Source organism: Strix aluco, chromosome 14, assembly GCF_031877795.1.
Source record: "Strix aluco isolate bStrAlu1 chromosome 14, bStrAlu1.hap1, whole genome shotgun sequence".
NCBI classification, from domain to species: Eukaryota; Metazoa; Chordata; class Aves; order Strigiformes; family Strigidae; genus Strix; species Strix aluco.
Window position 1 is genome coordinate 2,544,628 of NC_133944.1, and position 24,027 is coordinate 2,568,654.

General features: G+C 37.0%; 1 protein-coding gene across 8 annotated transcripts in view; it reads right to left on the reverse strand.

Annotated features, from left to right (window-relative positions):
- Positions 1 to 24,027, reverse strand: part of BANP (BTG3 associated nuclear protein) — a 153,050-nt gene that overhangs the window by 88,330 nt on the left and 40,693 nt on the right. For all 8 annotated transcript variants that reach the window (XM_074840146.1, XM_074840145.1, XM_074840144.1 and 5 more), the window contains one exon: positions 14,075 to 14,314. In XM_074840146.1, the coding sequence (XP_074696247.1) occupies positions 14,075 to 14,314 (240 nt within the window). The remainder of the gene's footprint in view (positions 1 to 14,074; positions 14,315 to 24,027) is intronic.

Consider the following 24,027-nt stretch of genomic DNA (forward strand, 5'->3'; position numbering starts at 1 on the left):
GCACTTTGGCAAAATGACAACAGTATTTTGGAAGACAGATGCATTTACACAAGAGTGAAGTAAAGGATTTAGATCATCTAAGGATGGCTGACTTTTTAGCGATCTTTTTATTTAGGACAATGGATGGTTGCCGGTAACATCCAAAACAAAGGATGTGCTTGTTTTTAAACACTAAGGGTCCAAAGTTTGCTTTCTTTGGGAGCCTCACTTCCTAAACAAAGCTTTCTATGAAAACACACCAGAGACTTAAAATAGTTCACTTATTCAATAAATCGCAAGAGCTTGACTGATTTCTATAGACCAGTACATACTAGCAGCAGCTTGGAAGACAAAAAGGTCTGCACAAAGAATTCAGAGACACGGGCTATTCCAAAATGTGCAAAGATCAAATCACTTTGGTTTGCAAGAAAGAACCAACGTTCAAAAATGTCCAAGCAAAAGCTTAGGAGGAAGGCATGTGGGCATGAGGAAAATGCAAGTCAGCTTTAAAAGCCAACAGGTGCATCATACGAAATTTTGCCTTCCATACCCTAGATTAGAAACACTGCACATTTTTGCCGAAGTTGCTATAAAACTAAAAAGGCAACTGAGACAACACATTCTAGAATGCTTCTTGTGCACCGCAAAACAAATCTTTCTGTGGTTCAAAGAAAAAAAAGCCTGGAAATGCAGTGAAGATGATCTGGTACAAACACAAAGATCGTCGGCAATGCTGTCTGAAATGACTATATACTCCCAAACTTTTGGGGCATCTAATGTACAAAATACAAGGAGAAAGGGTTGGGTTTTTTAAAAACAAGGCTAATTCAAAAAAAAGAAAACCCCAGGAAAACAATGTTCCTGAGAAAGTAATCCTCTCTTTCTTAAAGGTCAGAAGTCAGTCAGCAGACGAAACAATCCACATAAAACATTAAATTGTAAAGAAATTTAATTAAGAACAAATTGTGGAGAAAGAGAAGACATTTGTAATATCAAAACCAGACATGAAATATTCCATCTTGATACCGCATTCAAAGTCAGCCTCCTAAAAAACAAACTTCATGTCATTAGCTTGCATTTGGATATTGCTAGGTTGTGCTGCTTCCCACTCTCCATGAATACCAGATTTCTTTAGAAAATTAAAAGGTAAATCATTGTTTTCACGCAGTTGGCAGAGCTCCCTTTGCTGCCCTTTATACTGAGATGGCACAGACTTTCCCTCTGTAATGGTTATATTTTGAAAGATTAGGGAGAGTGTTACCACCAGAGAATTTAACAGCCACATGTATAAAATAAAGACATATTTACATTAAACGTGTAATCCAAACTGATTTGGTTAACTGCTCCTTCCATTTCCAAATTCAACATAATTTTTAAAGTCTAGAGAAAAAGCAACAGGATGTCACATTCAAATTTCAAATGCTTAAACTGATGAACAAATTCTTTTTTTAATTGACAAGAATATGGATGGATATTATGAAAAACAAGGGCTTCAGATTCTGCCTGCACAGAATCATGAAGAGGGGCGATTATTTGGGGGTTTGGCTAACAAAACACATTTTTTCACAGAAGGGTCATACATTTGGAGTTCCTTTTATTAAACGAATAGCATATGACAACAAAATCTGCTGTACTAAATATTGGAACAGCGGAGGAAAAAAATTAAGCACCTCTGAAGTTACTCCTTGCGCCTTCAGGCTTCAATTCTTCAAAAGTAATTATGATCACGCATTGACCATATTGAAACAATTTTTAAAAGAGTAATTGTTTACTCATGTGACAGCTGGGAGGGAGGTGTACGATCTCCACAGCTGGGAGGCAGTTTCCCCCTCCAAAACTCAGAAGTGTTTAGGGTTGGGCAAAGGGATGCAGGAGGGGAGGGCAACACCGTCTTCATTCGAGGGAAAGCTGCCCAGTTACAGCCGGTGGGATGGCAGAACCTTGGCAGCTTCTCCAACATCACATGCTTGTGAGCATCAGTCATGTCACCAGATAATCCCTACCTCTAACCTGTCCTCAGCCACAGGCTAAACAACGTCCCAAAAGAGATGGGGGGAGCTGCTAAAAACTTGGGAGAGGAGGAGGAGGGAAGGAAAATTCAGCTACCAAGCAATTACTCTGCTTTCCATTTTATTTCAACAGTTCCTTTGTTTAACTATTACATTCATATCTTTCAAACAGCTATAAATTTATAGACTACTAGAGACTAGAGTGAGCACATGTTATAGTACAAATGATATTCAGAGGGTACTTACAAACAGCCTCAAATACAACTGAAATCCTATTCCACTACACATACCTAAAGAAGGATTTACTAAACCTGTGTTAATAACTAGAATATTTTAAACAGTGAAATATAAAAAAAATCAAGCACACTAAAATGTTCACAAAATCTGAACTTTTTCAGGAAACTTTCAATTGTCAGCTTTTAAAGAAAAGAAATGCCCTGTTTTCCTAGATACAGAAGATATGGTTAAAGAGGATTTCTGCAAACAGATTCCGTAGAAAACAGACTATTTTATCATATTCTTAAACAAAGTTATAGTAATATATAAACCTCAAAATTCAATGCTAATCAAATCCCCTTCTATTTGGACAACATGAACTCAACTCTATACTAGAGATCACGAGGAGTCTTAACTTTATGACAACACAGATAATTGTTAATTTTATAACTGCTTTACAACAAATACCTAGAAATTGTTTACCTACAGTAAGAAAATTATATCTGTTATGATGAGAGAGTAAGGAGATGCATAAATACCACTAAGAACACACTTGAAAAAGCCAGGCATGTTCAAGGAAAACACTCCAGATGTGAAAACATCAGTGGTCTTCGCCGTGTATGAACACGTGTGTCAGCATGGGATTAGACAATTTAGGGAATAAGGACTAACTTTAAGGACACCAAAAAATGTTTTTTCCAGGGGTGTATTGTTCATATTGCATAATTCTCTTGGCTTCCAGACACCGTTATGATGTGGGTGTTACATAAATACATGCATCAGCACATTGTATTTTCACTGAAATGTATTTTCACTGAAATGCATCAGCACAATGTATTTTCACTAAACACTGTATTTTCATACCTTTTACAAGACAACTGTGAGACTGTCAACATAAATTTCTGCTGACTGAACTGACATCAGCCTATCAGCATCCCAGCCCCACCCCCCAAAATCCCAGTAACACAGGTCTTACAATTACCAAGCCACCATCTGACCCAAACTATGACTACCATAAATTCCCCAAGTTCAAGAACACAATGGGTTGAGGTGACACCCTATCACTCATTGCTTCCCTTTTAGAATGAAAATCTCCTTTCTAATGTACATGAAAGCTGCACGGTTTAGTCATTTCAAGAAAACCAGCAATTTACAACAATGTTTTCTCATGTGAGCTCCTAACACAAAGCCAAGTTAAAATTAAGTATGTCTGGTAGGAATACTTCTGGGGCTCAAAAGGGTGCATTTTGATGTACCAGCATCAAAAGAAAGCTAGAAGTGTTAAACCACAATCAGCAACTGTTTATAAAATGCTAATTACACTGTTTAGACAATCTGCTGATTACAATTCTATGCAAATGGAACACTAAACCATTTGGAAGAACAGGCAAGGTTTTCCTCAATAATGTCAAATTACTCTATCACGTTGAGGAAACATTTCAGAAATGAACTTATTTCAAATATCTACCAAACAGCATTAAAAGTGTTTGCACATATAGGCTTTACATTTCAAATCACAGATTAAAGTGAAAGTGAATTATTCACTGCTTCAGTCTTTACAACTCTGTCAATCTGAAGCTGCAGATCCAATGATTTGGTGGATGCAGGCAGATGACTGTCAATACATTTATTTCTTGCATTTGTCTCAAGCATACCAGGTCAAAGGCCTACTGCAAGAGACCAATCACCTTTTACAAGTGATTGATCAAAGTCTTTCTGGTTTGGGTAAAATATGTGGCCTTCAACATCCAGATACTTTTTTGTTTGCTTGTTTGTTGTGGCTTTTTTAAAAAAAAGTTATGAGAAAGCAGTACAACCCAAAAGGCATGAGGTTTCTTTTTCTCTGTTCTTACTCTCTGTAAACACAGATAGAATGTGTTGTATTTTAAAAGATTTAAAGAATTTTGAAACCAAACGTTACACAAGAAAAGTAAGCACTTTCTTGATGCCTATATGCAGATCTAGCTCAGATTTCATTCTAGCAATGTACTGTTCCTTAAAAGAAATAATAGCTAGCTTCCAGATATCAGAATATTTAACATCTAATTTTATTTTAATAAAAGTTAATTTGTCCAAATATTTTATTTTTATTTAGAACACGTGCCTGAATATTTCATTTTTAACAAATCACAGAACCAGAAGAAACATGAAATTAAAAATTATTTTAAATGCCCTTGTTCTACAAATTAGAAGGACCCACGCAGGTCTCCAGGACCCTACCAGAAGTTTCAAAAACAAAAATAAAATTAATTAGCATATAGAATCTCCAAATTCCACCAATGTATCCTCTTCTAAAACAGAAGAGCTCCTACATTCTAACACACCTTGCCACCTTTCTGGAAAACCAGTCAGTCTATTTTTATTTATTTTATGAAGAGCAGAACCTGGTTTATTTTGACTCATCAAGAGACAGCCATAAGCATGCAAATAATGCCATCCAGTGGAGTGTCACATTTACCATTCTGGGAAGAAACGACAGCATTTTTATCTGTGCATGTGTATGTTTGCTCAGTCTCCGACTCCCTCGCAGCGCACGCCAAGTGCTACAAAAGGTTAGCAGAACTGCAGAACCAGAGAGACGCTGGGAAATGGAAGTGAGCGAATTAATCACTACAGAAATAGAGTATTTTTGATGTTCCTGGCTGCACGCTTTGGTTGAAGCGAGTTGCACACGGCAGGTTACAGCAGTGGCCGTAAGGCATTCCCGTAGGGATCTTTTGATCACATGTCTCTGATTGTGACAGAATATCAACAGCTGCATAGAAGTAACAGTTTAATAACCAGAGTATAATTATCACAAACATGAAGTTAATTCATTAAATGAATCAACCCCACAAGAAAATAATTCTAGACCAAATCAAAGGTTTTATAATCTGAAAATAGAAAAGCCTATGTCATCTATAGTACAGACTTGCTACAGTTCAAAAGTTACATAAGAGATACTCCACTATGATGATACTGGACAAATGACACATTTGTTTCTATTTTTCCCCCATTTTAGAAAGAAAACACATTGCTCGCTCAAAAAACATCTTGCAAAAATCCAAAGACACAGCAAATAAAACAAGATACCTTGAAAAAAAATCTATGTTTCATTTCCTCCCCAAAATATATACATTCATGCAACATTTGGGTCTCAGTATGAAAGCAAAATTGCATACTTCATAGCTATAGCTGTACTGCTAAAAATTGCAGTGGCAGCTTTCCATACAGACTGCGCAGGCATTTTCATCTGAAATGGCTTTTCATGAAGAGTAGAACCTACAGATTCCAACACTTGTTTGACTTACCCCGCCACTATCTCCTTCCAAATAAAATACCTAACACACTCATGATAACTATTACCTTCTTTTTGCATAATAAAAATGCACTTACAGAATATCATGCTTTTAAGTCTTCAGTTAAATTTACATTTTAGTTTTGCACACTCAAAACCTCAGAGCACTTATTTATGATCACAGTCAGCAAGCAAAGATCTTGCTATTTCTTTTACTCACTGGGAGAAACTATCCCACAAGGTTTATCAGACATCATTCTGTTTTGGGATGGAACATACCTAAGTATATGATGAATTTATTGCCAAAGGATCAACTTACTGTTTGAAATCAAAGTCTGATGCTCAAAACAAATGGAATCACCTAAATTGAAGTAATAACGCTTGATCGAAATAAATGCTTCTGATTTTAAGGAGCTGCTGCCAGAAACCACACATCAGGTCATTTTTGATAGCTACAATTTTACAGAGAAGTTGATTAAACAGCTGTTTGTCTTTCACACAGCAGCACAATGTGATCTGACAGAACCGGCAGCAGAACCAATGGAAAAAGGAGGGTTGTTGCTTTAACCACCCCCTTTCCCGAGACATCCCGTTACATAAGCCCTCACCGCAGTGCCTCGGGAGCCCATCTGGATGGCAAACGCCACCACACGTGCCGCCAAGAAAAACTCACTTATGAATCAACAACGAAAATTTCTCCCCTTCCGAAGGAGCTTGTGGGTTTGGAAAGGACTGGCACGACAGAAACCTGAACGCTGCGGGAATTTATTTACATTTTCTTGCAGTCAGCTTGAGGCATCTCCTCACTTCACTTTTTAACCCTTGTGAAATGGAGAAAAGAAAGTTCAAAGCCAGGAAAGGAAAAGCTATGCAACTTTCTGGAATTCCGTTTACGACATTTTGTGAAATCACAGCTCTCCTTGCGTGCAGCAATGAGTTTTCCAGATGAATGTACATTATTTTTGCGCGGATCAATCTGTGTTTGGTGGCTGAGCTGCTTCTCCTCCCAAAATGTCAGGGATTAAATACTTTCTTAGAGGCTCTTCACATCTTCTAAAACCACACCATGAAAGTTCAATTTTGTCATTTATAGGCCTTCGATAGTAAAGAAAATATTTCTTGTCTGGAGTCCATTGGAAGTTCATTAGGATATTTTATTTATGCAGGGACTGAGCCTGAGTGATACTGGGTAACCACCAACCTCCCCTACAGCTGGTGAGAGTAAAGCACACGCTGCATCCTTCTGACTTAGGCCCTAAAGGGACACCACGACTGCACACTGGAGTAACTACCCTGCAGACAGTCATAACACTGGAGAAGTTCCATGTATGGAGGAATCAGCCCAAAGAAAACAAGTGATTAGTACAACCGTGATACAAAGAGTCCTTTATTTCACTTGTAACTTCACAGTTTAGATGGATCTTCAGTACTGATAAAGGTGATCCTTGGACATCACACTCAACATATTGATTATAAATGGTCCAATTCTTCTTGCTGACATGAGAGTTTGGGGCTTGTTAATACATGAATATGTAAAAACTTCTGAAATCCACGCAAGACACCCTTGATTTTCATCAGAAAAGAACAGCACTCGTTCAACTCAGTTACCATACTTGTAGCAGTAACTTTCCCAACGAGCAAATCTTTCTTACAAGTTACACAACTTGCCCCTTTTTTCATGATACACTCTCAAAGCAACACTTAAAGTCACTGAGAAAAGTGCTTTCACGCTTACAGACTTATCTGAATGTTTTTAGCTGCCTCTCAAGAAGTGAGGACCAGCGCACTTCAGCACGTACTTGAAGTAAGTCTGGCCAAAGCGGAAAAGTATTGACAGGATGGAACAACTGCGCATCAGCTGGAAAGAGATGGTCCAAGTGACCTAATGCATTACTTTTCTTCTTTCTGTAGAGCCTACGAACTCACAGATGCCTGACAGCACATCATGCACAATCAAGTTACATGCACAGTTGCGACTGACAGGCTAAGCAGCTGCTTACGTTCAAGAATGGAAAATTAAACTCATCGCTTGTATAATGCAAGAACAAGAGAAGTGTGAGAAGGAAAGAGAAAACACACTGCCAACAATTTATTTTATTTCCCCAAACTGCTGCCTTTATTTCAGTTTATTAAACAGTAACTGGCCAGGAAAGTAATTGAAATAAACATAAGTGCCCAGGAAAGAAGAAAACAACAGCCAGCATTAAATTAGAGTGCTTACATAAAGTCAGTAAGCAAGTGCCAGCATTGATGCCATTTATGAGAACTGTGGTGCTGAGATAAACTCAATGGGTTCTCGTATTATCTTCTTGCCTAGCCTCAAAAGAGGTTATCACTTCCCACCATGTGGCAGCATTTAATTGATTCACAAAGAAGCAGCCATTTGGAACTGGAGCCAGACTTTTGCAGCTCTGAGGAAGACAACATGTTTGAAAACAGCAGCACTGCTGCATCACAAGGCCTTTCCCAAGGGTGCTGTACAAAAAAAAATTAATGCTTTTTGGGTATGAGAAAAGCACAGCAGAAATGCTTTCTTTCACTTCTTTGCATTTAAAGATGTGCTGAAGTCTCAGACTTTGCTTCTCACTCTCTTCTTGAGTATGAGATAGTTCAATACCTCTGCAAACTCTCCCTCCTCTCTTCCCAAGTTCTGCTCCAACAACAGTCACCACTCTCAGGGCCTTCAGAATGAACCACAACACAGCTTTTCTGAAATTGTCAGATGGAGATGGTCCGCTTGGTGAGATTCAGAGTAGAGGTTTTGAACAGCACACAGCTCAGGAGAACCTGCTTCAACTCCCCCATCTGCCAGAGGCATGATGCTGCAGAATTGGGCAAATTCTTGCCTGCTTATACTCAACCCTTTGAAACTGTAAAATGAATTCTGTCCTACCTCTAAGCCATGATCTGGCAGTTGAGGAGAAATGCACCACAGCATCTAAGAACACCACAGTCCTCAAAGGAAGAGGCTGAAGCAAATTTTTATTTCCAGAGAGCTACAGTCCATGGTATTTATTACTAGGAGAAGAAAATGTTGGCAAGAAGTATTTCCAGTGACCACAAGATTAGCTCATCCATGCGGATACAAACCACACAACTGCTTTTCATACTACTATAGCTTGGAAGATTAGTTAATGTCCTATATAATGAACAAACAGAAGCACGGGTTAAACAGAAGACAGAGATCCTCAACAAATTACTAGCTTGAGCACTGCCACTAACCCATTCCTCTTTCCCCCAAACCTCCAGCGTATCCGGAGCATGACTGATTTTTGAGTTAGCTGGTCTGTCAGGGGGGAGGGACTGAAATGACAATTACCAATGTAGTCATAACGATCCAAGTTACAGAAATTCATCAGTTTCTAGTGATGATGAAATATTAAACAGATAGGACAAAATACCAATTTGAAAAATTATTAATTTTTCTGGAAGTTCTCCAACAGTGTCCTGATGGAATCCAAGGTCTAGATGCACGTCTACAGTTGCTGATAACCAAGACTTGTAGCGATCTACACTGCATCTAGGTATAACACTGTTTTAAATCATTGTACATATATACTATACTCTCTGGCAGTTAGTGACTAGTACAATATTCAGAAATTAAACACATGAAGCCCAAAATTATAAACAGGAAATGAAAGGAAGACAGAATGCAAAAAAGCATACAAAGATTAGGAAGGAAAAAAAGGATATAAAAGGAAAAATGGGTATAATTGATAAAAATACAGCAATAAAAAAAGCTTTTAAGTGGAAAAATGAAAACAAACAGAAATTACTAAATACATTCTGTATTTACAGTGTACATCTTCAGTAACTGTAATGTTTAGTTATATAAAACACTCAGTATAATAGCAACAGTTTGCAGTGCCTCATAAAACAGGTCCTCTGGTGAGAAACATTACAGCTAACAGTTTGTCTATGAGAAGCAACTTAATATACCCTTCCTCCAGTATTTCAAAGCATGAGAATGCTTAAGAAAGACTGAACAAAATGTGGTATATTTGTTGTTTATCCTGCATTGCTATTAAGATCAAAATCTTCATTAAAAGCAAACGAGAAGCTGAAACAGTAGTGACTTACTGCGATCCACAGACTTTACATGACACAAGTTGATTAAACTGGCCCAACCTACACGATGTTTGGGTTATGTGCATGAATATATATATACATACACTGATCTAACTGACATACATTACACAACCAAGCAGGAGCCAAATGTGTTTCCTATTAAACAAATGCGGGTGGTCTGCTTCTCAAGCACTATTGTGTCAGTGACTTTTATAAAGCAGTATAGTACTTAATTCTGTTTGAACAGCCCTTAGAAGAGGATGCAGCTATGTTTCAGTCTTCTATCAAAGTGTATTAACATCTCTTTCAACTAGTACAGTAGAAAAGTGGTCCCATCACTACTGGAAGCAATATTATGACACAATAGAAACACCAAGCTTTGATTACCATTTTTTTTTCTATTCTATATTCTTAATTGCCTCTTAAAAAGTAATGAATTGCATCTTAAAAGGCAACGTGCCATTTGAAACAGAATATACAGAATTTACCATATAGTTAAAAACCAGACTTTATCATAAGGTGTTTTCAGAGAACACTTTTTTTCTATGTTATTTAAATGACAGGAGCGTGTTCTGGAGGAAATAAATGTTAACTCATGAATGCAAATCAGCACACATTCACTCTAGGAAGCAGTCTTGGAAGAGGATGGGAAAACTCAACAGAATAATCCTAAGCTGGCTATAACAGTGCTCATACATCCTTCACCACAGTGCCCTCCCTTCTGCGGGTACTGGGGCTTTTGGATGGGGTTTTTTGTTCTTGTTTTGGAGATTTTTTTTAAACAATCATCATGTCACTAATGTAAGAGTTATTTCAATATGCAATATTGAATAGTTCCCCTAGCAACAGATGACTGTATGGAGCCAAAAGAGGATTTCTGGTGTCCAATAATACAACTGAACTAAGGGCACAGGTTCCCTTTAACGCAATTAGTGAATCTGCATCTCCTTCCTCCACCCAACCACTCGTTCTGTATTTAATGTGTAGGTACTGACCTTCTACCCCCTTGTCATAATTAGCCAAAACTAACAAGTGTGTTAAAAATGATTGGTGAGAGTCTGCAAAAACACATGTGCAGATGCAAGAGGCTTTCACAGACATGACACGCTAACGAAGTTACACACACAGGAAATAACTAATGTTATTTTGGTTTAATTACTTCAATTATTTTAAAGAACTATTGATAGATTTTCTTTTACGAACTTCAGAAATCCCCTCTCAATTTTTTCCAAGATGACATCTAAAAATCATCCTTTGTGTCAAAGTTTCTTATAAATGTAAAATTCTGAATTTGGAAATCCGTTTTTTCCAAACAGATTATGGAGATTGCTATAAAATCTCAAAAGAGCTAAACCTTCATTTTTTGGTTCACAAAGAAAATTACAAGTGCGGATGTCCTTATATCATATTTCACCAGAAAATGTCTACATTTTTAGTAGGGCTGAAGTAATGAGCTACTTAATGACATATAGTGTGTTTAAGTCATTTTGGTTTCTTGCCCAAAAACTCTCTAAATACCACTGCCACCCCACAAGCAAATTCATACCACAAGTGAAAATTTATACTTCCAAAGATAAACTTTCATCTCTCTTGCGGTAAACCTTATGCAGTATATCAAGAATTTTTAATAAACATACATCTCGTCATTTTCTATAGTTTCTGCATATTATACAAAATATTCTCCCTATTAAATAGAGATTTGGTTGGTGTTTTCTTTTTCTTCTAGAAAAAAAAAGAGGGAAGGAATACCTTTCCACTGACAAACTTCAAGAAACTCTAAACAAAAGGAAAAATAAAATCCTTTGTATTGGCTTGAGCTTTTCTAGCTATGATTGGCAAACACGAGGCTGATGACATTAGATTTTTTCATTTAACTTTAAAATAATGCATCAAAGTATTACTGCTCAGAGCAGAAGCAAGCCACATTGTTAGGACAACAACCTAATTTAGTTCCCATGCTAGCGCTGCACTCAATTTTTGGTAGATTTTATGGAACACTTCACCAATAAAAAACAGATGGTGTGTGGACTGGTAAAGCAAGTGGCTGTGGCATGGCAGGGCTCTTCCCGGTACCTCTCTGACAAGTGTGGGGGATGAAATCAGGGCACAGCTGAACTCACCAGGAGTTCTGCCACTGAACTGAACACAGCCAGAATCGCATCCTCAAAAGTTATGAGTCATCCATATGCTCACTCACATCGCAGCAAATTCATAAACAGGCTACTGAAATCATATTTCAACTTAATTATTCACAATGGTGACATATTAGGTTATTACATGATATCATCATTTTTGGACCAGTGTTGTTACTATTAAATTTTCTGCTTCATCAAGTTTACATGCATTTTTATCATTTGTTGCCACAGGATTCTTTGTCATTGCTGATAACAAATCTCAATAACCATTAATATTTGAGTACCCAAAAAAGTAAACTCTGGTCAGATTCACATGGGGTGTATTTTTCCAGAAGGCATAAACCAGCCCTGGTTTGTTATGGACTAGTTCCCAAAATCAACACACTAGTCAACATGAAGAAATAAAGCTATGCTTCAGAGACTTGGATCCCAAAACCTTCCAAACCGTGCTTATGACACCAAAGGCACGGACAGTGGTTCCTGTGCCCATCATTCCGAATGCTGCCGCTTGTGATCCACTGCTGTTACGTTTCCGCCTCTGCAGACCTTTTCCAGCTGCAGGGATCACTTCTATAATCCAATTTCTTCATGGTCAGAATGCCTCATATAAATGACATAATCCCTAGCTTGAGCATTCAGTCACATGAGCACATTCCTTCCCCATGTTCACATTTTCAAAACCCTGTTCTTCCTACACAAATAGTTATAAACTCACTCATTTGATTTGTGCGCACAGATTTAAGGGATGGGGAAAAGGATTGCTAATGACTGGCTTTAACAGTGGAGCAAGGGAAGAAGGCTGTTCATTTCTTTATGTTTCTAAAAACTAATGTCAACAAAAATCTAAGTTTTAAAAACACAATGGAACAAGGTCACTTGCACTGATGAGATCAATAGCTAAAAAGGTTTTGGAGATCAAAATTACGTTGATCCATGATCTCCCTTAAAAATATATATTTCATATATTTGCAGTAGAAACCTGAAGTCTTCTGCTTCAGGTATGTTAACAAGACAAAAAATTGGCTTAATGCAGCAAACTGAATGGGTTAGGTTTGCCTAACAATTTCCCTGAGACAGCCAGCTAATTACTAGAAACAAAAGCAGGTCAATAGGACTGTATTTCCTCAGCTCAGTTCAGTGTCAAGAAAGCACAACAGTCTCATCATCAAATATTCTTCACATTTTCTTCCATGTAACTATCAAACACATTGCCCTAACAGAAGCATAAAAACAAAACATCAAGTTCTTCAAACACCAGTCAAAATAAGCTCTCTCTGGCTATGTTCTTAAGCTTTAATTGGCATTTCAAATTGGCAATTGCACACTAAACACTCTAGTACAATGTATTATTCCCACTCTACTAATCCATTGCTGACCTACATAATATGTGACTATAAAGAATCTTTTAACAGTGAGACCTATTAGTATATTAAAATCTAGTCCAGCTAGTAAAGTTGGTCATTTTTAGACTCCCTCTTCGTTCCGCACTAACATTTCAATCCATTTCCTCTTTGCACGCATAGCAAAGGTACCACACAAGAGCTGTACACTTGTGTCAGATGCTTGGCTGTTTGAGAGGCCTTCGCCTACCTCTTTTGCTGGAAAATATTCATACCAAAGTGCATGGAATAGACTTGGCTGTCCTCAGTGTATTCACTGAGTAATCCCCTACTAGAACTCACCATCTCAGAGCAAAATGTGTATGTCCAGATTCTTCTTTTCACTTAAAACTAGTGGCTATGTCTACTATATTCAAGATGTGAAACACATTTGATTCCTTTTGAATTGCCAAAAATTGCATCTTCAGTATAAGTAATATCTGTTCATTACTCCACAATAGCTTTAATAACCAAGAGACTCATGCATGCTGGAGCAGACAGAAATACATTCGCATCATACACATTCCTGTTACGAATCCACAGACTTTATGATACTTAATCTCTCCTTTAGTAGAGACTGCAAATTTCCTCCATCTCAATGTCAGCTAGTCTTTTGAAATAATACACATAAATGGGAAGTAAAAAACTAAGAGTCAAGACCATACTATTTTGAACACTTGAACAACATTTAAATATGTGTAATTTGTTTTATTATTTGTTCCATTATCTGAGAAAATAGTATTTCTCTGGCATTTACTACACTTGTTGTGCTCCCAGCTGGTAGTTGCAAAGAAATCTGAATTCAGATTTCAAGACTGAGGAATTTCTGGTGAATACCCACAGCAAGCTAAATTAAATGAGCCCATTAGGATTCCTTCACAAACGCTAACAAAACATCTGTCTAACAGCAATACCTACTCCATTCTTACAAAACAGTTTTAACTGCAAGTAGCAGACAGTTTCTGCCTTATCTATACAGTATAAATTCAAAGTTTTCAGTATTATACTCACAGCGAATTCCGTAAATCATGAGAGGGTCAAGTTGCTTCTTCCCATGCTTCCCCTGGCCCGAAAGGTTGGAGATGGCCTGAATTTCCCGATGGAAGAGATAATCAAGCAATGTCAGTGCCATCTTCTCAGCTGTGCGGCAGTTCGTGCTGATGTGCAGCATGTCAGCAGGGGTGATGGGGCAACGGACCCGCATCTCAGGATTATTTTCATCTCCAAGCCATGTCCCATTGGGGTAATCCTCTAAAAACAGAGATTGTGGAAAGTCTAATTGTGGCACAGAATGAAACAGTCGGGTTCAAGTTACAGGCAACATTTCTTAAGTTATCATGAGCTCTTCCAGTTTTCTTCACAGTCTCCATAAACTTCTTTAAAATTTAGCGTGACTAATGGGCTCACAAGATTTGCTACAGATAAAAAGTTATTCTCAAATCCACACCCAATGGTGACCAAAGTTATTGTCATTAATGTTCTGGCCTACATGAGGAACTGGTGCCATTAGTCCAGATGCCTAACTCGCTCTCTATTATCTTTTTAAAGTGTCTCATACTAGAGGCCAACAGCTGAAGGAACACACTATATTCACAGTGTTCTCATTCATCAAGTTAGTCATCCTCTAAAAATGAAGATTACCGCAACACCATAATATTCTTAAAGTACAGCTAATTTCAAGAAGCTAACAGCTTTGAACCATATTTTACCCCAAAAGCATCAGATTAAAATGAGTCTAAGCAAGATTATAAATTTAAGAAACTATAATCAATAGTGAACAGTAATGTATTTAATCACTTAGAGTATTTCAAGCAATGACAATCATTCAAAAGGTAGCCAGAGATCCCAAACAAAATTTCAGTCCTTCTTCAAACTTAGTGGCCAGTAATTTACACTATTTCCTAAACACACAGTTTACCAAGGAACAGCATAAAGATAATGAATCAATCACTAATCATTTGCCAAGTGCATCTTCCCTTCTATTCAAGTCTAAGGTCATTAGCAGCAGAACTATACGTGACTTCTTTTGTGTATACACAGACATTTTATATATAAAGAATTTTTCTGATTTCTATCCCAGCCTCTCAGTTTGGTAGGAAAAAAACCTATTCATTTTAAGAGGAACACTAAGCCCTCCCTGGAAATTAATCTTTGCAGACAATGTCAGAAGTTAGTGGATTCAAGGCTGACCAGAAACCAGAACAGAGCTCATAAGAATGATCAATCCCTACCGAAGCAGAGGATGCAACACAGGACCTAGGAGGAGACTCATTTCAGATAAGAACAAAATTTCCAGTACAAATCTTGACAACGCTAATAGGAACTGAATAGAGCAACATTCCAGCACTATTTCAATGTTCTCTGACACAGACCATTTGGATTTGATTTCTATGTTTGCTCAACTTTGTGGAGTAAAACAAAGCTTCCTGACTTAGGAGTCACTCAGCCCTTCCATTCTGGAGCTTTACTGTATTTCATTGTTTCACACACCTTCAAACTGGTAAAAATGTGACCAGGTAATTAAATTACATGATTTATCTTGCAGTAGCATTTCACAGTATATACAAAGTCACAAATTCCTGGTTTTCATAACCCTTCCGGTCCCCAAACAAGGTGACCGAGTTCAGACAGATGAGCATATCCTCTTCACACTGAACAGACCCCTGAGCAATCAGCATCTTTATTTCCGAGTACTGGCACAAGTTAAGCAGCCTGCATTTTACTAGACTACAAGCCAAAAGTATGCAATAAAATAGAACATAAAAGCAACTCAAACACTAAAAAACACTTTTCCAACATGACCTTTGGGTTGAGTCATACCACATGTCAGATGCAAGTTTATTGCAATGAATAATGACAGCATGAAGCAAATGTTAGATTATGCAATACCGATATATCATTATAAACATCAGATTATCAACTACAATAATTTGTAAGGAAAAATATTTATTGCTGATGTATGTAGCAGCTAGTCCCTCAAACTTTCTTCTGTTGAAGAACACAATGCTCTGTTCTGAATATATTTTTATACACTTGGAATTTTTTCATATGTATTTTTTATTTGAACCTTACTTTTCATCCTAAACTACGTAATAGGGCACACACTAGCTTTTTTCTGCTCCCAGTACCAGGTGCCATCTGAAAACAAAGGTGGTTCAGATTAATTATGACTTGTTTTGAATGCTACTGTGTCTGGCCTCACCACAAGTCTGGTTAACATTATCAGGGAAAACAACAGTCTGTTCCTGAAGATAAATTGACTGTTCTATAAAAATTTGGGCAGAGCTGACAAAGCAAAAACATCTCTCGATAAATGCATTAAGTTTTTCAAAGAAATTCTAGGAAGGCTTAGTAAATGATCCTACATCCTATCCAAAAGTTACTTCCTTACCAGTTCACAGAATTACTATTAGATAGGAGAGTTATTACTACTTATGGAACACCTTTCACCTGCAATCTTGTTTAACAAATGCTATCAACCTACGTGAAGCAAAGATTTTTTTCAATTTGCAAAATCATCTCTTTTTTTTTTTTTTTTTTTTTTTTTTACACTGGCACAGAATCCAGAACATACTGTTTTTACCACATGCAACTGTTCTTTTATTGCTAACAGCCTGGAAAAAAGACACTATCTTGTTATTCTGACCTATGAACACAAGCCCCACATTAAATTATCTCTTGTATTTTCCTCCTGCTTTAAGAGCTTCAACAGAAAAGGGAATTTGCTTTATAATCATTTTGCATTAAGTGGAACTTGCATGACTAAAGTTAACCATGACTCTACTGCCTCACTGCAGCTACTTGAGGGCACAAAAGCTAAACTATTCCTTATCGTATATAAAAATAATTCCTACCGGCCTGCCAACACACCTGGTAATTTGCATACAGCAAATATGATGAGACTGGCACACAAAAAAATGGTGAAAAGAGGAAGTACGGTGCCAGTTATGAGGGAGGCAGACTGTTCTGAACACGGGGTGTGGTGTGGGAGAAGACAGACTTAATAAGAGGAAAAAAGAGTGGGAGTTTGATGGAAGTTCTCTCTGAACAATTAAGTACATAAATACTATTGATTAAAGGCGCATAATTTGAAGCTCCTAGCACTCAAACATCCTTTTATGCTTACTGAAATGGTTCTTTACGTGTATTATCAGCATTACAAGTAATATCTAGATAGAATCTAGATGAGTCAGGTTATTTAGTACATATGTTGCAATAGCCAGGTACTGAGTCAGGACTCCACTAGGCACTGTACACCCATACACAGCTGCTTCTATTCCTTAAAGGCTACTAAAACACAAATAACACGTGATGGGTTTGGGAAAGAAGAATACAGTCAAAGAACACACTTTTCTTAAAAATAATGAAGCATAAATGCACACGCTCATCTGTAACTCAGTTAATCACACACCTTTTTTGTTCTGCCCTGAAGGATTTTTCTTTCCTTAATTTTCCTAATGGCCTCACTGCATTTTGAATGCATTTTGAGTGCTATGTGGAAAGGTACTTCCTTGAGTTTCTTTACACCAAATGTATCATCAGAGAAGTGGCTCTTGATCATTTCTCCTTCCAGTGTTAAAAGTCCTGACATTTTTATCTGATTTCTTCTCTGTACTCAGAAGCTCATTTCAATGACAGACAGACTAATTTCTAGCTCCTCTTCAATGTTTTTTTTTTTTTTAGAGAGATCAGAAAATTTGCCTTTATCTCCATTCTACTGAATCCAGAACTAGTTCACTTTTCAACGCTGTTTCAAATCTTTTTTACTGTATTAAGTCCATTTCTTTTATCTCACAACCCAGCTGACCGTTCCTCTGTTTCTGCAGGGATGTGCGAGAAGACAAGAGGCAGCTGGGGCTGCTACGCAAACGAGCATTTCTATGGAAACGGGACGAGCCAGCTTTAAGGTTAGCATCAAGAAACCCTATGTCAAGAGAACAAAAACCAAACAAGAGTCACTGCGGCTTTCAGACTCGCTCTGGACATATGTGTGTGTGTTTTTCTGCCTGGGGAAATGACAGACACTTAACTGTTACTCACATCTTTCCATTGGGATGCACTCCCCTACTTTGACATGTGAGCATCAGCAGTGAGAACAGAAGCAAAGCTCTCACTAGGTGCTGTCAGTCACTTCTTTAAACCAAGGAAAAACAAAAGGAAACACCTGCCCACATAAGCACTTGAATTAACATGTTCCATTATTCAGAGTAGTTGTGTTTATTTTACTAACAAGGCTGGGTGCAAATCTGGCATTTGCAGCTGAGAAAAATGACTGGTAGCTGCAGTACAAAGGCAGAAAGATTAAACTTTTTTTTAAAAATAGAAAAAACCCCCAAATACTAACCTACAAAAATAAACCCCCATTTTAGAGAAATAAAATAATATTTTGGCTGATGTGTAGAAAATTCATCACCATCTTTTTAAATAAACTTCTGTCAATTAGCCCAAGTCCTTCGCCCCTGCAAGACTTCACAGGGGTAGTGATGAACGGACAAGCTACAGAGCACTGACTTTATTAACTAACAAACATTAAATAAGGAGCAGAGTGACAACGAGCTATATGTTATCCCACAAATCTAGCAATTTGATTTAAAGCTTGTGCAAAAAGAAAAGTTAAAGAACTAGCTTTAAAGCTATGCTCACCAAAACCTCCTCCCACCACAAAAAGCAATTAAGATGCTGGGAGTTCTGGCAAAAGGAGGTGTACAACACACACACATCCACGAACACCAGCCCTGGACACAGAACTGGGGTTTTTTGCCTGACTATTCTTGCGGGGGGAAAAAAAAAAGGTTTAACTTGCATGTAAATATAAAAGAAAGATAGCCAGAAGAATTGCGTGCTCCAGGTACAATCTTCTGTATGACACAAAGGATTTGGCTACAGGAGACACAGTTCCAGTTAACTTCTAAGCTCCCGTGGTTAGAGGGCTGGTACACTGTACGAAATATTCTGAAAATATATCCTGCACTCCCCTGCACTCACAGTTTCTTCTGTTGTCTGACAGACAACACACAGCACAAAAGAACATAGATGGGTATGCAGTACCAAAGTATACTTGGCTCAGCAAATACTATGGTGTGCATAGAAGTCTCAGCATAACATCAGCAAGATTATTAGTTTCTTAAAAATAAAGCCTCAGTTTTAGTATGCGGTTAAAGCCATGAGAGAAAGAGGAGCTTCGCTTACTTTATGACTCATGGCAGGCCAGGGAATTTATTCAACGGAAGTAGAAAATTAAGACTATGTGATCATCTGTAATGTAAACCAATCGGCTAAAAAAAATCCAGATAAAATTGGGAAAATTAAAATCCATGGACTTAGAAGGCTTTTTAAACACTGAGAAAATGCATTTCATGACAGAAATCAGATTTCTAATTTAGATTTTGCCCACTTTCTTGTTTATTGCCTTTTTCTTACATTTAACTTTACACAGTGGACCAGACTGTTGATTCCAAACATCACTGTGACAGATACCTGGAAGAAACCATTGTTCATTTGTTTGCTCCCAATAATAATAATTAAAAAAAAAAAATATCAAAGCAATTCAATCTCTATAGTTTTCTTTGGCTTTAACAAGTCACTGAAGCTCTTGAAGTCTCATCAGTGTCTTCACATCAGCTACATACAATATTGTTTTAGGGTACAAAAAGTTCGCTATTTAAAAGGTCATTCTCTCTCTGTATCTGGTCATAAGGAGCTTGGCAGAAAAAAGCCAAGTGCTGCAAATGGTCATATAACATGCAAGATTTGATCTTTCAGTAAACTGAAAAATCCTGTGGACAGATAAGTCTGGGCCACGTACAAATAGCTGCTTGGATTCACATTTGGAAAGTAAATTCTGAGCACTATTTAATACTACTATTGTAAAATGACTGTTTCAGATACAAAGTTGAAGAGACAATATGTGACTAAACAATTTCATTTGGAAAAAGATTATTCCCCCTTTAATTAGCACACTATGTAGACCAGCTTTCCCTTATCTTCTCAAAAAATACGCAGGTTTACATTTTTAATTCTGTATTTTTAATAGTCTTAAAATGCAGTAAAAGGAATGCAAAGAAAGCAGACATGATAGAAAACTATCATATATGGTGCCAAACATCATATGTCAGTGTATCAAGAGTAAAGTTCACTGAACCAAATTCTAAATCAATGGATCTTGCCATTTTATTTATATCACTTTAAAACAGCTTTCATGGAGCTCTGTTCAAGAGCATTTCACATGCTTGGGAGATACTAAGGACAGTGTGTTTCTTTCTTAGTAATTTCAAAGTCTTGGCTTTAGCATAGGCTTTTTAAAAATATCTGCTTTTAAAGCACCATAGTAATGCTGAATGGGACATTCTTATACCACAAAGATGAGAAGGCCTGATTTTTTCTCCTTCCATATTAAAGACAGGACAGTAACTCTATTGTGTAAGATTTAAAAGGATAACATAATGTGCATTAATGTTTTAGGAACAGATGCTCCTCTTGTTTGTACAGTAAATCACAGATTAGATATTTTAAATGTTACCATATACTGAGTATGTCTAAGAACAGTATTATTATAATATTCCTTACATCTTGAAGCCCCTTGTATCTTGAAAGCAATATCTAGTATTAAGCAAATAATGCTTTCATCATATCTCCTAGAGAAGCGTGCAAGTATAATCACAGTGCCTTTAGATAGCTTCTTTAGTTGAACAGTAAGTATTCAACATTTGAGCTTTGCTGAGCCAAATTGAAGCAGCTGCTTGAGTTAGTATTTTTCTGTACATAAGCTGCATTAAAAAAAGCAAATTCTGTTTTTACCAATAGTCTAATGTGAAATTTTGAAGGGCAAGTTCTTGTAAAGTTTTTCAAAATAAAATTCAACACCTTCAGAGGAAACACAAAACTGCCTGATCACAGCAAAACTAATTTATCAAAAAAATTACTAAATATATTTGGATATTAGCTATTCTTTGCTTTCTGCTGTTAGCACACGTTTCTTGGTAAAACAGTACTTGACCATGTAAAATTCTGAAACTGCTATTTAGTACAAGCTCAAGACTTACCAGAAAAAGTTCTTTATGAACTAAGTGCGATCTTCTATACATGAATTCCAAGCAGTTTTACCCACAAATAAGAAATCACAAGTAAGCAATAGCCACACTTTTTGACTGTTTTCTATAAATCCAGGAGTGTAACAGTCTTGAATCAGAATCAAGTGTTGCGGAAGGTGCTACATAAGTACAGAACAAATACAACGACCTTACCCAGCAATTTTACAATCCAAGAACACGGCAGTAATCCACAGAATCCACAGTAAGTGGATTACAGAGAGACAGGCAGGTGACAACACACACTGAGATGGTAGGCATCACCAAAAGAAAGAGTATCTTAAGAGAAAGGTATCTTAACTATAGCTAAGTTTTATGTAAACACCATGAGAAAAGACAATTTTATGAGTATTACGGACAGTGATGTATATATCTAGTTATGAGGATCTCCTCCCAGGGAAGTAGAAGGAAGCATAAAAGTCTCTGCGAAAACATGACAAGCAAGGAAACCTGTCATCTATGGCTGAGGAAGCCGGAGCAACTCTAAACAGTGACTGGAAGATGGCAAAGGTCAAGACCTTCCTTCATAATGAGGGTGCCATGGAGTAGGGAAGGGGATGCACGGAGAAGATGATGGGGTTAAAATTATGAATTTGGACAACTGTATTTGTAACAGCTTTCTGAATAAGGCCAGAGAGGAGTCCTTACAGTAAATAAGATGGGAGGTAACTGAAATCTAGACAAAACAGTGTTATTTTTGACTCAGATGTTATCTATTAAGAACATAAAAGGCTCCTTTTAAGTGCTGATCCTTTGAAAATCTGCTCACCATTCTTACCAAAACTTATTTGTTCATAGTTACTGCAACTTGCTTTTCTTTGTCTAATGCTAAAACTCTTCAGTTAACAAGTTTAGACAAATGTATTTAAGAATGTCAGAATATATTTTAAACAGATTCATGAAAGTGCATATGGTTGCCAGGTTATAGCTTAGTCAATTGAAAACCAACTCGACAGGATTACAGCCACATACCAGTACTAGAGAATTCATTAAAGTCAGAAAACAATATAGGTATTTAATACCACCATAGGTTTAAAACATCTGTAATTTAAAACTAGTGTGGATCTCATGTTCTTCACAGTATTACTTTTTGCAGTGGAAGGCAAAATCCAAAAGAACACAACAATGTTAGGATTAAATTTTTCATAAACAGACTATACATGAGGCTTAGCTACCACGTAATCAAGTAGTACTGACGTTTTCAGAGATAAAAAGGCCTAAAGAATCGATCCACAAAATAATTTCTGTGCAAGAAGGACACTAAGTATCAACCGTAGCATTTTAGGTTGGTGAAATCCCATTCAGAGTCTACAGACCTTTATAAACATACAAGAATTCTGGAAAGCACAGAAAAATAGTCTTCTCAAAATAACAGTCTAAACTTTTCCTTCTGTGACCACCCTGAAAGCTTAAGTAGTATAATATCAGAAAACCGAAGAGGAAAACAGAATAGTGCCATCATTTAACACACAAATTTCCACGTAACTATTAAAAAAAAATTCAGCATCCTTAGTATATAAAACTTAACAGCTCTCCCACTCTGAAACTGTATCAGTGAAATTAATGAAATCTCTCCCTGTGCTATCTTTGCTTTGCATAGCACAGTGAACTGTACAAAGTTGGAGGGTGCCCATGACATTTAAGTCACACAATTCTGCACAGCTTCAATATACCCGAGAGAAATATCAACTCCATTCCAATCACAGCTGAACAGATGGATAAAAGTCACAGCGTTATAAAGCATTTAACACACAGAGCAACTAAATCCTCACAAACACAAAGGGACAAATAAGTTTTTTGTAACAGTTCCTGAAGATTTACAACAGTCTGTTACAAAAATAACATTACACAGACACCAGGCCCAAATGATGATGTTTTAAAAGTGTTCTTCATTAATCAATTGCTCATTGTTTTTAAGCCTAATTAGAAAGTTCAAGATAGAAGAAAAGCACAACTTTGTTTAAACTGAGAGAATATGCTGTACTCCAAAACCTACAGTAAGAACACACTCATGTCAAAATTAACTGGACTTTTAAAAGAGAAAAACACATCTATCAACTGCTGACATTTACTTTAAACACTTCTTAGTGATAAATGTTTGTTTCTTATTCCATTAAATGCAAAAGATGTGCAATCCATGCTGGGGAAAAAGAAAAAAAGAAAGAGGACAACAAACAAGAAAGGTCCCCTATATTTTTAAACAGAGGTTTCCTCCAGATTAAAGAAAAAGCATACAGTGCTTCAGGAAAACACAGCAAAGACATTAATTTTCATTATATTTACATTGTTTTCATCTACCAAAACCCTTCCGAAAACTAGCCTCTATCCAAATTCTTAGATACTTGCACATGAAAATGGTTTGTTTGTAAGTTTGACACGTCATGCTGTAATTCATGTTTGGTGGTTTCTTTCCTCCAGAAAACATTTCTGCTAAGACAGACACGTTCACATATTCCAGGAATAACTACTACACAAAAGACTTCTAAAACACGGGAACAGCTGGGTACTTCAAATTTCTAGAAGCTGCACTTTAGAAAGAAAATGTTTATATGAAAACACAAAGCTATACCTCCTGATGTAAACTGCTTAGCTGCATTTCTACCATGAGTTACCTATATAGCTCTGATGTTTCAAAACAGAGAACTTGACTTAACCAGACTTTAGAGTTATTAAGTGCCCTGTGGGTAAGGACAGTTTCACAACTGTCAGAGGAGCAATCCAAAAGCTCTTCCAAATCAGAACTTCTTAGCCAAGATTGTAACTAAGATAATTATATGACAAAAAGATCTCTGGTTTGAAACAATGACTCTTGGTTAAAGTGAGGACCTTTTTAAACATTAGCATATTGTGTTAAAAATACAAGGAGAAGATTTTTTC